This window comes from Haliaeetus leucocephalus, unplaced genomic scaffold (genome assembly GCF_000737465.1).
Source record: "Haliaeetus leucocephalus isolate CR32 unplaced genomic scaffold, Haliaeetus_leucocephalus-4.0 Scaffold228, whole genome shotgun sequence".
In the NCBI taxonomy this organism is placed as follows: Eukaryota; Metazoa; Chordata; class Aves; order Accipitriformes; family Accipitridae; genus Haliaeetus; species Haliaeetus leucocephalus.
Window position 1 is genome coordinate 17,461,744 of NW_010972664.1, and position 16,804 is coordinate 17,478,547.

At 47.3% G+C, this 16,804-nt stretch overlaps 2 protein-coding genes across 2 annotated transcripts in view; both read right to left on the reverse strand.

Annotated features, from left to right (window-relative positions):
* CCDC181 (coiled-coil domain containing 181) overlaps nt 1-3,269 on the reverse strand; it is an 11,685-nt gene extending 8,416 nt beyond the window's left edge. The window contains exon 1 of the mRNA XM_010567388.1: nt 3,194-3,269. The gene's annotated coding sequence lies outside the window, so the exon portion shown is untranslated. The remainder of the gene's footprint in view (nt 1-3,193) is intronic.
* Nucleotides 3,270-6,415: 3,146 nt separating this feature from the next.
* SLC19A2 (solute carrier family 19 (thiamine transporter), member 2) overlaps nt 6,416-16,804 on the reverse strand; it is a 12,157-nt gene continuing 1,768 nt past the window's right edge. Inside the window, exons 3-8 of the mRNA XM_010567671.1 lie at nt 16,655-16,724; nt 15,948-16,553; nt 11,998-12,220; nt 8,202-8,394; nt 7,136-7,277; nt 6,416-6,915 (exon numbers count right to left, since the gene is read on the reverse strand). Of these exons, the coding sequence (XP_010565973.1) occupies nt 6,790-6,915; nt 7,136-7,277; nt 8,202-8,394; nt 11,998-12,220; nt 15,948-16,553; nt 16,655-16,724 (1,360 nt within the window). The 3' untranslated portion in view covers nt 6,416-6,789. The remainder of the gene's footprint in view (nt 6,916-7,135; nt 7,278-8,201; nt 8,395-11,997; nt 12,221-15,947; nt 16,554-16,654; nt 16,725-16,804) is intronic.

The window sequence follows — 16,804 nt, forward strand, 5'->3', positions numbered from 1 at the left end:
GGCCCGGCCCGCCCCGCCGGTGCGCCCGGCGGCGTTGCCATGGCAGCAGCGGGGCCCTCCCTCACCTTCCTGCAGCAACGGTCACCGCCGACGGTGGCCCCCGAGGACCAAAACTCCTCCCGGCCCCGCCCGCACCTTTTCCCTGCCCGCCGGCGCCCGGGCAGCGGCGGGCACGAGCGCGCTGGCGAGGCAGCACCGCCCCGTTGCCATGGAGACGGGCCGCCGCGCCGCCCCCCCCCCCGCTTTGTCCCCCATTTTGAGGCCCGAGGGCCCGTTAGGAGGAGTTTTCTTTTACCTTCGCGTTACACAGGTTCATTTAACCCTCGGAAATTAACGGGAAGCAGAACACGGCGGGGGGGGGCCCACAGCCACGAGCGCCCAGGAGAGGGGCAGCAGCGGGGCTGGCGGCTTTCCCTGCCCGCCTAAAAGCCTTTTGGTGCTGTTAAATTATGCACTTGTTCGGGAGCAGCCTGAGCAGCGGCGGTTTCTGTGTTGTATTATGCATGCTCTGGCTGGTGATGAGCAATCTGATCAGACCAAAAGCTAGCAGTGTCAAAATTTGAGCTTTTGTTAATGAAGATAGCGCCGCGACTCTGAAGAGACACCTCTCTGCATTAATCACGCATTGCTCCTAGAACTTCGATGTGAAAAAAAAAGGGAAAAGAAAAAACAAACCCAAACAGAACACTCTAAACGAACTCCCTTCCAGAAAAAAAAGCCACCAAAATGCACCCCGAGTTACCTCCTGGGCTCGGGGAGCTGGCGGAGGGGTCAGGCTCCTCAGCAGAGCTGTGGGGTAGAGATGGCACATCGCAGCCTCCTCCATGGATGACCAAACAGCCCCACCGGTGGTGGATGCTGTGCCCCTGGGATTAGCAGGCCCCACAACACGCTGCGTGACCACCAGACCCGCCGCGGAGCGCATGGAGGGCTCGCCACGGGGCAGAGGCCCTTCTGCGAAACGCTGGCTGTGGTGGCACCGGGCAGGGGCTGCCATTGCTGCAGCCCGTCAGGGCCTCACAGAGGACAGGGCTGTGCTGCCTGGCCTCAGGGAAGGGGTAGTGGTATTTGAACAGCTGGCTGAACACATGGGGAACTTCTGAAAGGCTCCCAATAAAAGGGGTTGTTGGTTTTGCCACCGGTTACCACAGAGAGCCACTGGCTCGACCCGGCTAGGTGTAGTTCAATGGGAAGCAAATACGCTCGCTCGTTAGAAAAAACAAATAAACCTCTTCCAAATGTCAGCTCACCGCAGCACCAGCACAAGATGGAGGTATAAACCTCCCGGTGTACAACACGCCTCCGCTCTGCAGTCCCCTTGGCCCGGGGAGGGCAGCTCCCGGCAAGGGGAAGTGGCCCGCGCTGCCAGCAGCCCTCTGGGGTGACCAAGGCTCATGCAGCATCGTGTGGTGCTTCCCAGCACCATCTTTTGGGGGGTGACCCTCCTCATCCCTCCCGCCAGCATGTGGGCCTGGGCCATGGCAGCATGGCCCCCCAGGGTGGAGGGAGGGAGGGGGTCGTCCTCGCTGGCAGCACTGACATGGCACCCATCACATTGTCCCCCACGCAGCCATGGCCCCCAGTTTTGAAGACACTGGCCCAGCAAAGTGAACGACGACAGTCTACAAATGCACCAGAAGGGCCACACACCTCAGAGGGCAACACGCCACCTGCACTAAAGGGTTAATGTTAATGAAAGGACATACAGACAGAAAACAGCCATGAATAAATTTAAGCCAGGGCATTGATAACTCTCAGAGTAATGCAGGTAGAGTTACCCTTTCACTCAAAGCCACACAGGGTAGAAAAGCTAAACCCCTTCAAGGTGGGCTTCAGGAGGTCTCTGAAGATATCTGTCATCATAGCTCACATGCCACTGAAGATACCTGTCATCATAGCTCATACGCCACAAGAGGAGGTTGGAATCCACGACCTTGGGGTTTCTGCTAATCCTACACCATACACTGAGAAAGAGGAATGGGTTTTGACATTGCTTTCAGTGAGTTGGAAGGGCTCCCTGATATTTACCTGAGATAACACTCCAGTGCCTGCCTGGCAATGGTTCCTGCTGAACCTGGAAAAACATCAACCACTGACCTCACCCACAGTCATGCAGTTATCTCGCTCTTGAAGGCAATATGCTGAACTTCTGATTTTCCACATTTCACAGACAGGTAGCTTTGACAAGTTCATAGCAGACTAAAATAAAGAGAACTGGGCACAATATCAAAGCTTTTTGCTCTGCTTTTATCATAAGACTATCCTTCATCTTACAAGCCAGTGCTACCCCTTTCATTCACAAGAGATGCTTTATTCGACTAACTACAAATCAGCGTGATTGTAAGACAAGGACTAGACCCCATTGTTGGAAGATCAAGCTCTGATGCTTCATAACGACAATTTAATGATATCTTAAGGTCAATCCAAATTCATGCCTGCATTCATTAACTCACATGTCACTAAATTTAGGTTTTCAGATGTTCCTGTCTGTGAGGGAGCTACAGAGCACAGTTCTGAAAAGCCACAATGGAAGCAACAGCTAAGCAATGCAGGTCTCCAAGGACAGGTCCCGACATGTTGGTTGCTCTTTTCTATGTCACTAATACATCAGACACTGTTTAGGGAACACCGATTCATGCAGCGCGAGTATGTTTGACAGAGAAAGGGTGCGTAACGCCTCCAGAGCAATGTTAAACAAGCACCTTAACACCGCTTGTATGTGGTGTAGGAAACAGCTGACACTGTCAAGAGTCGCTGGGAGCAGGATCCAGAGCTCCCAGTCTCCTGCCCCTTCCATAACAGAAGTCCCTCTTTCCTCCCCAGTACTTGGCTATGATCACACCAATAGTGAAGAAAATGAAATCACTTCTGCAGAGCCCTTCCCTTTCCCCAAAAGCACTGCCAGAGCAGCCGTCTGTTTCACATGCACACAGCCACAGCACCGTTGAGTGTAATCCTGCCATGCCTTGGCGGACTGTCCCAGCCAGCACTAGCCCAGGGGGAGAGCAGTGGGTGCTGCTCCTGAAATGGCAGCCTCTGGCAGCTCTTACTATTCCTCACTTTTTGGACAGAACAAGCCCAGCACCTGGCCTCTCCCCATAACAGTGACCCTAAAGCCCAGGAACTATACCACATCTTACCAGCATCATAGCAAGCCCGGTACAGGACACACAGATTCAGTAGTAACACTTACCTCCAGCAAACCCCAGCATCGAACGGAACAAAGAAACGGCCACAGCATCCCAGGCAGACGCCCCAGCCGTGTGTAGTATTTATCTCATCTCCATCAAACCGCACGGTGCGCTGTATCACCAACACAGGAATTCAGCTCCTTGACAGCAGCTGGGTGTCCCTTTTCAGATCTCTCAGCTGTACACCGTGTGGCAGGATGCAATGGGAGGAGCAAGGAGGATTGACACAGTTCACATGGACCTGCTTCACTCGCAGGCAAGAGCAGCCTCAGGGTTCTTGTCACAGCACCTTTCCCCAGCACCAGAGACGTGAAACACTTGAATCCACCTTAAAGGGTAACGCTATACCTGTATGAGCTACTGGCTACCTTGCTGTCAAATGCAAGCAGAGATTTTAATCCCCCCCACTGTCAAGCAGCTCATCCCTGCACAGCCGACTCTGGCGTTCACCCAGGGTAGGCAGACGAATGAAATCCAGAGCGAGCTTGACACGCTGACAGCCCTACCCCTCCTGCCTCAGCAATAAGGCTCTCAAGGAAACACATGTAAGAAAGCACCTCCCCTCCTCCTCAGACCACCTAATTTCTCTTGGTTTTGATGTTGTGCAGAGGGCTTGCTGGGCTACTACACACACCAAACTACATCAAACTGGCAGCAGATATTCAGAGACCACTTTCCCCTCCAACCCCAGTACCTGTACTATCAGGTACAAGCCATCTCTTATAGAAGCACAAGACTGGGAGAGCTTTCCAAGGCAGTCAAGCGTGGGTGTGCCACGGTAGGGAGTTTACAGCATTTCTTCCTTAAGGCCTCAATTTTGTAATTAGGTCAATGTAAATAAAAAGGTCCTCCTGCACAGCAAACCTACACCTGCTTTCCCTTACAGTCACCCTCAGTGAGACTGATGCATCCTGACCAGGGTTACCCTGCATCAGTGAGTCATCTTTGCCCTCACTGGACCAGTCTGCACTGGAACTAGAGTGGTATTTCTGAACTGCTCAGCAATTAACGATCCTCAATGCAAGACTCTTGCACAAAGTTCTGCAAACCTACACAAACTAGCCAACAACTATCAGCTGCTTGAAGACTTGCTTCTTTTCACATTTTGTCCTGTATTGTTTTTCCTCTTTGTAACAAAGACGCTCAAAACAACCTGCACAGCAGTGCTGTAGATCAGCAAGACATCAAAACACAAAACAAACACTGGCCACACAGGATATCTCAGAGTATTTTTATTTAACAAAAATAGCTATTAAATTAGAAACCAACAATGTCAACATGTTTACAGAATTTCATAGGCATCAGTAACTCTGCATACAGCTCCAGTCAGGCTCTATAGTCACCTCATCACCACAGCAACAGCACAGTGCAGGAACCTGAACAACATCCAGGTGTGGCTTCCATACATTAACAGGCCTGAAGATGTATGCAGTGTAGCATGCCTCTCTATTGCAGTTGCCACAGTTTCATTACTTTGGTAGAAAAATCATTGTTATTGCTGTCATTCTTTAATTTTTGACTTGCTTTTAAATAACTGGGTTGTTCTCTGTATGATAAATGTGATTAAAACTGAGCTGCTTCTTTCAGTCACTTGACATGAGTGCTGTACATCCACTGCTCATGCCTTGCTGCAACTGCCATCAGACCAAGGAACTCAAGGACAGGACATGCACTTGCCATCCCTTTTCCCAGGACAGCTCATCAGCTAGCACTTCATGGCTTCAAATTTTACTTTTTTTTAAAAACAAAAAAACAGTAAAGAAAGGAATATATAACATGGTGGTTTCAAGTTTCCATTTCAGGATAAGGCAGTTAAGTTTACATGTGTAAATGCCAGTACAGCTGAGCCCCTCTTAAGGGGGTTGGTTTAGGAGAGAGGCTGCAAATACAGAGGAGCTTTGGGGAGTGGGTTCCCCTGAGCAGCCAGCCTGGAAGGCCTCCCCAGACTGCACATCCCAAACACATTAATCATTCACCTTGCACGGTAAAGGCTGAGGCTCTCAGAACTGATGAGAAAGGCCATACCTGTCCCAGCCAAGGCAGAAACGCCTTCCCAACCCCGATGCTGTGAAGTCTCCATGGCACTAAAAGCAAGCAATGAACCAAAGCTGCTTCTTCAGGCTCTGACTGGAAGACTCTCTAACCAGCACAGAGAGAGAAGGCATGGAAGGAAGCAAGCTGCATTGCATCTTCTCCCTTGCCAGTTCTCCTGTACACTTAAATTCACCACAACCTGCACAGCAACAAGGACAGTTCATAGGCCATCTCCACAGTATACTACAGGTATCTGTTCCTGTGCTGGTCATGGTGCTTGAATATCCACGTGCCCAAGCCCAGGACAACTCTGTGCAACTCCTTCCCAGTGCTGAAGCAATTTGGAAAAAAATAAATTATTTTTAAAAACCACGTATAAGGCAAGCCCCAAATTGCTTAGACTTGACAAAATAAAAGAACTGCCCACTCCAAACATTCATTGTTCTGCTTAGGTGAAAAAAAAGAGGTAGAACTAGTGGACAGAGACCCACCAGAAGCATAAAGGCATTTTAAAATAAGGGGGAAAACTCACAGACCAGAAATCAGGATTTTTCAAAGCCTCAGGCAGTCATCCTGCTAACTACCATAACTGAAGGTACCTATTTAGTCACCAGAGTCATGATTCTCCAAGGTCACAAAGGATAGCTTAAAAATCCTGCAAGTCACCTTTCTTCTCAGTGCTATACTAACATCCACCATCCCACTGAAATAGCCCAGCCCCCAGGGTTGTGAGGCAGTGACTCCTGTAATCACAGGAATCTGCAGTCCTGAAGGACAAAGGCAAAGATGTCCAAGGGTCCTTTGGATTAGCATTTTGTCTACTTAAGTTTCCCCTCCACCTTTACAGTCCCTTGGGCACAGGCCTTCATGGCACAAGTAGCACTGTGGACAGGCAATTCACCAGTGTCACAAGTTGCCCCAGGACACAGTTAAGGTTTTGGGGAAGCACCATGATCCACTATGGTAAAACTCTGGCAGCAGGGGTGACAGACAGGAACAGCAGAAACCGTACAAGCAATTCAAGGAAGTACATGCATATGCAGCAACACAAGTGCACTAGTCCTCAAAAAGGAGCATCCAGCATCACGGGGCAGCCACTGCGAGAGTCACACTGCAGAGCACAGCCCTAAGGCCACCTCCTGAGCCAGGCCTGGGGCTCTCCACAGAGAGGTCTATCAGTGTGCCCTCACTTCTGCCCTGCAGCAGCACCTCAGTGACAGAGAGGGTAGCAGTTGAGTAGACAATCATGAAACTGCCTTTTCAATGGCAGCCTCCAGATGCACAGCCTTAGACTAAAACCTCCCAAGGCTTTTTTTGAGAAAACTTACTGTTCTTTGCTGCACATCCCATATATGCAACGGAAGAACAAAAGGCATTTTAGAAAGAAGGTATTTGTTCTTACTTACGTAAGAGCCAATACATTTACCTTCTAAAACGTGCTGCTAATATAGTATAAATACGGATCAAATAACCATTAAGGTGACTGCCTTGGGAAGAAAAGGCAGAGATTAAAAAATGGACCTATATCTTCATACGTAGCCACGAAGAGTCTTCACTTGGTGCACTACTGGCTTTCAGGAGATCTGCTTTGCATCTGCTCTTGTCTTCTGTAAGCTCGTATAATACTGTATATGCCACTGCCCAAGAACACCAGTGAGATGGCCGCAAAGTAAGATGCATAAATCATGAACTGCAGAGAAGGGGAAAGAAAATAAAAAGAGTGGTTAAACCAAGCAGTTACCAAATTTATAAGAAGGTTAATACATGAGCTTCCCTCCTCTTCCAAAATATCAGGAATCAGTGATTATTTCTCTGTCAAACTCTTGACCCAGCAACAGGTAGCTGAGAAGCTTTACAGATTGGTTTACCTTCCTCCCTCCCATCAGTAAAGCTAAGAGAGTCTGTCATACCTGGGTGAAGATGTCCAACCCAAGCCCACTGGCATCCACAACAATCAAAGTGAGCAGAGTCTGAAGTGCCAAGGCAATAAAAGTATTGACCCCAAACACCAGGGCGTACCGTTCCACACTGAGATTTGCAGCGATCTGGAACCTGGAAAGAAAGGGATGACCAGAAACATAAGGACAGGGAAAAAGCAGGGAAATGCAAGAATAGGAGGAATTCTCTGGACAAGAAGACTGTGCAACCTGAAATGTTAGATAGACTGGTCCAGTATTTTCCACAGCTAAGTTACCTTGCACTGATAGTGTACTTTTCTAAATAGGATCATGACAGACTAGCATAGAAGCTAGGAGAGACCCACAGACCCACATAAAAAGCTTAAAAAAAACCCCAAAACACAAAAAACCCACTGTGGGAGCTCTGTGGGTTTCAGTCTTACTGAAGCAGCCCTCCTGTCCAATGTAGCTAAAGGGTCTTGTCACAGAGAGAAGATATAACATGCTCTGATCCCAGGGAGCTGTTGACAATCTCAAAGCGTCAGCCAACTGCAGTGTGGTCCATAACCTGCCACATCCTTCTAACCAGATCCTTCTAATTCCTTTTGCAGTTACCAGTTTCAGCATCACCTCTCACACTGTGCTTGAGCTGTCCTATAGCAATTATGCACATGTGGTTCAACAACAGCTGTGTCTTCCTCCCCAAAGTGACAAATAACATGGAAGAAGTTTTCCTCCTTGCTGGTTAGGGAAAGTTGACACTTCAACACAGGCAAAGCATTGTCGTCTCCTCATCTGTTAACATTTCACTCTAGCCGTGTTCATGAAAAACATTCCTGTGGCAAGCAGCTCTATCTAATATTAGAAGTAGTCACTTTACTGTCATAAGACTTTTAAGCTTGGGCAGACTGCCAGCCAAATATATCTCTGTGCCTCAGTTTCCAACCTGAATCACAACACAAACCCTTGCAACAGATTTTGAAATTCCTGGTAGGCAAGACTCTAGTTACAAGGAAAACATGCCAGCTCTCATACCAGCTATAACCTTGAGAGCACTCTACGACAAAAAGATACTCACGTTGCTATCGTGATTAGCAGCATGTAGATAATTCTGAAGACAACGTAGGATGCATAGCACACCCAGATGTTACGAACAGTGTCCATGATATATACAGCAGCAGCGATAAGAAAGGAGAACAGGGCAAGTGCCACTTCACCCCACATTGCCCAGGATGTTTTTATGTGACCCACAACAAACACTGCAACAGCTCCTGTGAGGGGAAGGAAAGCATAACTGTTAGTAATGGCAGTTGGAGCAATTTGGAGACTGTGTATTAGGAGCTGTACAGACCCTAATAGCCAAACACGATTGAAGTAGAGGACACTAATGTGCAGACCTTAGCAACTCTCCTTCCTGACCTCTCCCTCACCTGGAACCCTGCTGTAAATTCTCATTCACTTTTACAGGAACAGAAAAAAAAAAAAAAAAGGTCAATACTGACTGCCTCTGAAGTCTCCTCTCGGGCTTCAGAGGCACAACAGTCCCAGTACTCAGGCCACTGCCACTCAGTCCTCCACACCTGAGTGTAGCAGTGCTGTCAGTTGGGCTACACAGAAATGCAAACCCTGGCTCTCAAAAGCACTCAGCTAATTATTTCGTGGCACTTTAGTGGGGATAGGAGGGAGAAAGACACTACCCACTTTGATACACAGCTGTTAGAGCTCTCTCCCAGGAGGCAGAAAAACCTACATTTACTGTCATCTTCATGCTGGGCTGTAAGAGCAAGAAAGAGCAGGGGTCCAAATCCACATCTCCTGGGATGCAGCTTGCAATCAGGCAAGCTACAATCACACACTGTTGATTATGCAAGAACAATCTTTTACAACCAGAACAGGTTCGTAACTCCTGCTGGATTTTACAAAGGGGGGATGGGGAGAGAAGACAGATCACAAGATGGAAAGTGTGTGATGTTTCATGCAACTCAACAAGCAGACAAGGTGTGTTTCTTGCACTATCACAGCTGTAACTACTGAGAAGCCCAAATACATATTACATTACAAGAAAATTCCCATTTGAAGTAGGCCTTGTTCTGCAAACAAGCCAAATAGCAACCATCAGCATAAGAACGCTGCTGTACACAGCACACTAGACAAATAGCATACTGACAAAGGGAGATTTACTGGAGATCTCTGAAAAAGAGGACTGTATTCAGCATTTGACCACTGTACAGAAGTGCTACAGTGCAGCATCTAAGCTCTTTGTAACGCTTAGCTGGCCCTCTCTTAGAAATCCTTCAAGCACCCGAAGACTCCTTATGCACCATCAGTGTGTACAAGCCTGCAACCCTGTCAGACCTCACATCAATCTTTCAGACTAGTGAAGAAGGTAGCTATGCCAAGGGAAAGGAATTTATTTCCCCCCACTAAACTCTTCTTTCCAGAGACTGCTGTGACACTACCTGACTGACATTTTGCTCTTTGAAAGTCTGACTCCCCCAATAGCAAAACCCTGAGATGCAAAAAGAAGCTAAGTCCTAGAACCTTCTTTCTACTGTCTCAGAAATTCTAAATTTGGAAACAGACATGACTTTCTGGGGATCTCATGGCAACTCTTGAGGTTGTACTCCCTCTATGTCTCAAAGTTATATCAGCCTGACACCTAATTATGACAATATAAAAAAAAAAACAAAACAATCTGTGTCCTGCAATTGGACATCTACAGCTGATCCAGTGGTTTCACAAAATACCTGATAAAGGATTGCCACATTCCCAAAATGGTGCAGGGATGCAGCTTAACAGTCAGTTGACCTCACCAGAAGGAATACTATTTATCTTGCCCAGGACAGGAAGCTGACAGCCACATGAGCCACCACGCTCAACTTAAACCCTTCTGCAGGGCAGCGCAGGTGCAGGCAGGGATGGCAACAGCATCTTACACAAAGGTTGCCAAACATTGCTCATAACTGAGCACAGAATGACTAAGAGCCATGGAAATGGCAAATCAGATCTGGGATGCACCAGGAAAGGCATTTCTACTAAAGGGAAAAGAGCGAACAGTATGTTCTTCTACAAGTCTGAGGCTTCACTGAATAAAGTTGAGTGCAGCTCCAGTCATCCACCTTCAAAAAGGACACAACTCAAAACAGGTTTGGTGCAAAGAGAGGCTAGTAAGATGACACGGTGAACAAAGAGCTTAACTTTACCAAAGACCAACTAGAAAAACTTGGCTTCTCTGGCCCAGAGCAAAGATTTTGTGCTAAAATACAACCTTGGCATGACATCAGAGACAAACTGCTCATTAATAAATTCAAACTGGAAATGAGAAGAAGTTAGTGCATTCACACTAGTGCCTAGGAAGTCAGGTCACTGGACGCTCACCCTTAACAGGTCCCTTCCAGTCGTGTTATACTCTTCAAGCTTTTAGTTGAGATTATTACTTCACTAAACTTCACTTGTTCGAAGCAATGAATCTGTGTCAACCAGAAGGATTTTTTTGGTTCTGTCTTTTGAGCAGTTCAGGGACAGAGGCTAATTTGCTTTCAGAAAACATCACCCAAAATGATTCAACCATTTACAAAAATGATACTAGAGGAAAAAATCAAAATGTGAAACTAAAAACTTCAGTTTTACATGAGTTTAGCGCCAACCACCTTTTCTTTCAATAGGTCAATTGTTCACAGGCCTTTAAAAAAAAAAAAAGGGACCTTGTTATCAAAGATATTAATAATAAGTTTGAAGAATACTCTTTTTTTTTCTTCTTTTTTTTTCTCCCCCCCCTTTTTTTTTATTTTTAATCTGCTGACATTTGGCCATGCTATGGGTCTTCCTTCCCTTGATACTGATTCTTCTCTTTCCTGGGACCAAGGCAGGATGGTAGAGGAAGCCAAATCAAACAAGAAATAAGAGCCACAGCATCACACTAGCATGGAAGAACAGTGTATGACTACATGTTATTAAAGTGTAGGTTTAGCACACCAAAGACAATTTAATAGCCAAAGCCTTCAGAATCAAGCTGCTGACAGTTTCAAACCCAACTAACAATGGGTAGCAGACCAGATTTTAGAACTATAAAACAGCCACAGCTTCCCACTGAACTCCAAGAGGGGCCTGAGCATGCCCAAGAAAGTACTAAGCCTTCCTTGTTTGTGTCCCTTGGTTTCTTTTGCCCCCAAGTAGGTGATGTCCACAGCAAATGGTAGAACGATGACTCCATCAAAGAAAAGGAACGTACTGCAGCAACACCTAGAAAGCCTCTGTAAGGGTACATTAGCTATATTAAAAAGGTACTGCCCTAAATCTGGTAATGGAACACTATTAAACAACTTAATAAACAAATATTTGTGTTGACTGACCTACCTGTCCCTTTCAAGTCAAGCAACTTCTTTCATCTTAATAGCTTTTCTGCTTAACAGTGCTGAAATGACTAAATGTGGCGCTCTGCATGCTGCATGTGTACAGGAAACCTTCGTATGTTCCCTACACTGCCAGAGAAGAAAAGCAATAAACCCATAGGACCCTTAGTCTGACTTCAAGTGGTTAAAACAAACATAACCCCACTGCCACAGTGACAATCAAGAACACACAGTCAGGCACATGCCTGGAGCCTTTTGCCAAATACTTCAGAATGAAGTTTGACTTGGGAGGCTCCTTTAAACACCTGCGTACTGGATTACAAGAATTAGGGCTGCATGCAACAACTAACTCAACACTGAGCACCGTACCTGTGCACATCAGGGAAGACTCACCCCGAATGCCAGGGCTGCCTCTCCTGCATGCTTGGGGGAATGCAAGACCCTTCCAAACCATGCTCTGGTGACCTTGAGGGACACAAGGGATTTCTCACAGCAGAGGCAGGAGCTACACCAGAAGCTCACCTAGCAGCGTCGAGGCTGCCTCCACAGCACCATTGTAGATCTCCGTACTATGAGAAGGCAGCACCATCTCCCACAGGCCCTGAGCGTAGTTGATGACCTGAAAGTAGCCACAGGTGGACAGTGCCCACCACACGGACCAGCAGAGCATGGTCCGGGAGGAGTAGCACTGTAGGAAGTCCTGCCAGAGATCTTTGAGCACCTTTACGATGTCTACTTTCTGCTCCTGCAAAGATTGAAAAAGGAAGGGGAGAGAAATGTTAGTATTTGTTTATAAAAACTTCACACTGCTCCAGCAAATTGCTCCTTTCAAGCAGTCTGATCACTGGTGAGTGACAGTACCACTCTCGGACACAAACCTCCACAGAATAATGAATAAAAAGCTTCCCCATTCCGTGGTCTCAGCAGCTGGTCTCTGCCCTAACAAGGGTTGTCCCCTTACCTGCAGAGGAAGGGTTCAGTCCCCAGCACGCCTCAACCTCTGGCTCTCTCAAGCAGAGAGCAGTAACTGCTAGTTGTTAGAAGTACCACGTGAGCAACTGAAGGGTACCAGAGAGAAGAAACACAGGAGAACAGGACATGATATCCACTTTGACAAGACAGGATCAGAAGGCAGTCATTCAAATCATAAAGGCAAAAAGCATCACTTTTAAGTCCTGATCCAAATTCAACCAAATTTGGTAGCACAGAGAACATGAAAGCCACCAGATGAGTGTATTTCCCCACAAGTAAGTTGATTTTCTTTAGTACTAGCATTCAGGGATTATAAATATTCAAAGAAGCAATCTCATTACACCACGCTCTACCCTGTTAATGTTCACCAAGGCTCTGAGGAGGTGAGAGATGTTGCCTGGGGATCTGAAGAGAAACAGAAGCTACTTCCGCCAGACACGGCTATCGCAAATAGCAGCTCCTGTATACGCAAGTGCTCTGACAAATGGCATGAGAGAAAAATGAAGCTTTCCCCTCCAAGTCTTTCTAGAAAGAGCACAAAAGAGGTCAGACCCATGAAGTGGTTTGAAAAAAATTTGAAAATAGATCAGTTCTAGCAACAGTTCTAACAAACGAAAATTGCTTTTTACATACAGGTTGTTACAGTTCTTTTCCTAACCACCTTATGCCAACCACAGCAGAGGAAACAAGCATGTCTTTGCTTTGTAGACAGAGCTGCTGATTCCATTTGCTGCATGCACACATGTACAGAGTCTTTGTAGACAGGCAAGACCCTTCTTGTGCAAGTCAGAGCAGCAGTTACTTCATGTGAGACTGGGCAGAGCCCCCAGGGCCCACCCAGCATCTCTAGCCCCCATGAACTTGGATTCCCTGCAGGGAAACATACAGGACTGTCACAGGACTAAGCTAGTGCACATTGTGCTGTCACATGCCCAGTTTTGGAGCAATTTCCAGGCAGCAACAGCACTTTTAGCCTCTTGGCAGTACACCCTTTCCCAGAGGGAACTGTGCAGTGTATGCCTGGGAAAGATTATTCTCCATGAGCAATAAAACTCATTTTAAGGTGTTTCTACTAAAACCCCCAAAGACCATGGCCTAACTCTGACCTGAACTCCCCTTTTTCCACCCCTCAAAGTGTCACTGATTTCTAAGCACCTTTATTAAACACACACAGTCCCGTTGGTGCTTTGCCAATAGCAAAACGCTTGCTCTGCATGTGGATGCTGTGCCTCCAAAGCCCGACAGAACAACTTGGGAAGAGGTCAGCTTGTGGCCATGTGACTTTAGGAATGCAACTACCACACAGAAGGTTTTGCTGGAACCTCAAGTTCAGGTGCAGGAAAAATAGGGAAGGGAACTATCATGTATGCTACAAAAACTGATTTGGCACATTCAACTCAAGCATGTGCCTGATAAGCCAGAAAGGCTTATCTACCCTCCCACCACCTGGCAGTGCTTCTTCAGTACCATTATTCGTACAGCCATTCATTTACATTTGTGCAATATGGTTGCAGTTACCTTAGTAAGAAGGACTACCACCACGTGCCGATGCTTCTCAACTTTTAGCACCTGGTATAACTGAACTCTAGAGAGTTATGCAAGCGTACCTGCTTTTTTTTTAAATTTTCACCATTAGTTTGGAACCACCCTTGCTCTCACAGGATGGGAGTAAGATAAACAAAAGGGATGGATAAGTTATATTAATACCTTAGTCATTATTGGCACAGAATTTGTCTTGTTTAAGAAATACCCTTCAGCATGCAAGCATAACATGGTTAAAAATACTTTTGCTCACACAAGATTGTGCTGGATGGGGCAGGATTAGGTCCCTGGAATGTTAATACCTTTAATTCGCAGCTGTAGCTGGAAGAAGCTGAAAGCAGCCCTGGACGCTGCCTCTCCAGACCCAGCTAACCGGGGCTTACTTGCTAACTGAAATACCCATTAGCTGACTAAACCAACAGCCGCACTTACCTACTGGCTTGTTTTCAGAACGAGCACAACCTCGACACTGACCTCCCCACAGGGCCCTGAATCCCCCAGCCGTGACAGGCTCTCCGTAGGCGTGCATTGCCCGGAGCAGCGTGGCAGAGACCTGCCCAGCAGGCAACTACGCACACACATCAGGCCTCAAAACCAGAGGGGTGACCCAACACATCCTGCCACCAACAAGGGCACCTGCATGCTTGTTTCCATACAAGTGACTTTGTTAGAGGTTACGTAGCCCACAAGAGCCACAAGTCAGGGCACCACCTTGGTGCTCTCATGGGCTGCATTAGGCTGTTATTATGCAGACGTGTTTCCTGCAATTTATCTGTATTCTGTCCAGCTATAACTAATCAACATCAGCCTGTAAGTGCTCTCAAGGATGTCCTGATGTTGGCTGGGATAAAGTTAATTTTCTTTCTAGTAGCTGGTGTAATGTTTTGGGTTCAGTATGAGAAGACTGTTGATAACACACTGATGTTTTCAGTTGTTGCTAAGTAGCATTTAGACTAAAACAAGGATTTTTCAGCTTCTCATGCCCAGCCAGCAAGAAGGCTGGAGGGGCACAAGAAGTTGGGAGGGGACACAGCCAGGGCAGCTGACCCAAACTGGCCAAAGGAATATGTTATACCATGAGATGTCATGCCCGGTATTTATATACTGGGAGGAGTTGCCCTGGGGGGGGATTGCCGCTTGGGGACTAACTGGTCATCGGTCAGCAAGTGGTGAGCAATTACATTGTGCATCACTTATTTTGTATATTCCAACCCTTTTATTAATATTATTGTCATTTTATTGTTGTTATTATCATTATTAGTTTCTTCCTTTCTGTTTTATTAAACCGTTCTTATCTCAACCCACAAGCTTTACTTTTTTTTTTTTTTTTTTCCCCCAGATTCTCTCCCCCATCCCACTGGGTGATGTGGGATGTGAATGAGTGAGCAGCTGTGTGGTGCTTAGTTACCAGCTGTGGTTAAACTACAACGAAGGACTACTGCAGTTTCCTTCCAGGATCATAAGATAAAACACTATTACTACACAGCTTACTGCTGCACAGCTTACGTAACAGTTGAAGCAACAAGTTTTTTTCAAAGCGTGAGTGCAGGAAGATTTTCCTCTTTTCTGCGAGTCACAGGGTGCATTCCAGAAGCACGCACAAAATTTGGATACATACACAATTTTTAGTACCCCAGAGATGTCCCTTGCTTTCTACTGTTGAATGGCAATTTGATGCCCAGAGAATTTTAATCACAGCCTTGCGAGACACGCAGAACAACTTCAGAAAAAACTAAGGAGCAGCCTGCCATGCTCAATCAGCAAAAGGAAGCCAGGAATAAATTTTCCTGTGCCATAAATAAGGAAGCTGGATAAGCAAAGAGATACTTTTTGCTGTTGGAAATTACACCTCTACTGCTGTGTACATATATGCACACATACATATATACACATACACATGCATGACATCCACATCAGTATTGCGTTCTCTACTTACGTAAACCCAGGGCACAACTCACCTGTTTCTCTGCTGAATGACCCTCCTCATTTAAGGGAACTTTTGTCTCATCTTCCCAGCCAGGTGTCCTCTGGACATTGGGATGATCTTGGACAGCCGACCCATTTTTACAGTCCATGACCTTCATTTCCCAACTGAGCTGCTGACTCGAGACGTGGTGAAAGAAGAAGCTTTTTTGTGGCATTGGCAGGAACCAGGCTGTGCCGAAGGCAACGGAGATGCTGGTTAAGGAGATAACGTTCAAGCGGAAGAGGGACCACCCTGCCACCGACACAAGGACCTGCCCGGACACCGAGCCCACCGTGTAGCCCACCAGCGTGGCGCTCCGGCAGTAGCTGGTGACCTGCTGGTACAGGTTGACATCAACGACGCTGTAGATGTAGGAGTAATAGGCGATGTCGGTGGCGGTCCCCATCCCGTAGAAGAACTCGAGGAACTGGATGGCCCAGAGCCCCTGGGCGTACAGCAGCATGAACCAGGTGATGATGAGGCTCAGGCCCTGCAGCAGGACCACGGGCTTGTACCGCAGGTAGTCTGTGGCCAGGAACACCGGGAACAGCAGTGCCAGGTAGGAGTAAGTCCACACGGGGTAAATCTCGTTGAACACCTAGGTGGGGGGGAAAGACGGCGGTGACCCCCAGCACCCACGTACTGCAAGGAAACCGCAACCCCCCAGGCGGGGGTGCGAGGTGCCCGGGGCCGCGGTACCTGGGTCTCGGAGAGGTTTTTGTACGGCCCCAGCAGGTACCGGGTGAGGAAGGGCTCCGAGGGCCGCACGCTGCAGAAGAAGCCGTAAACGCAGAGCAGCCCCGTGGGCAGCGCCCAGCAGCATCTGTCCCCGCCGCCGCCAGCCCGGGC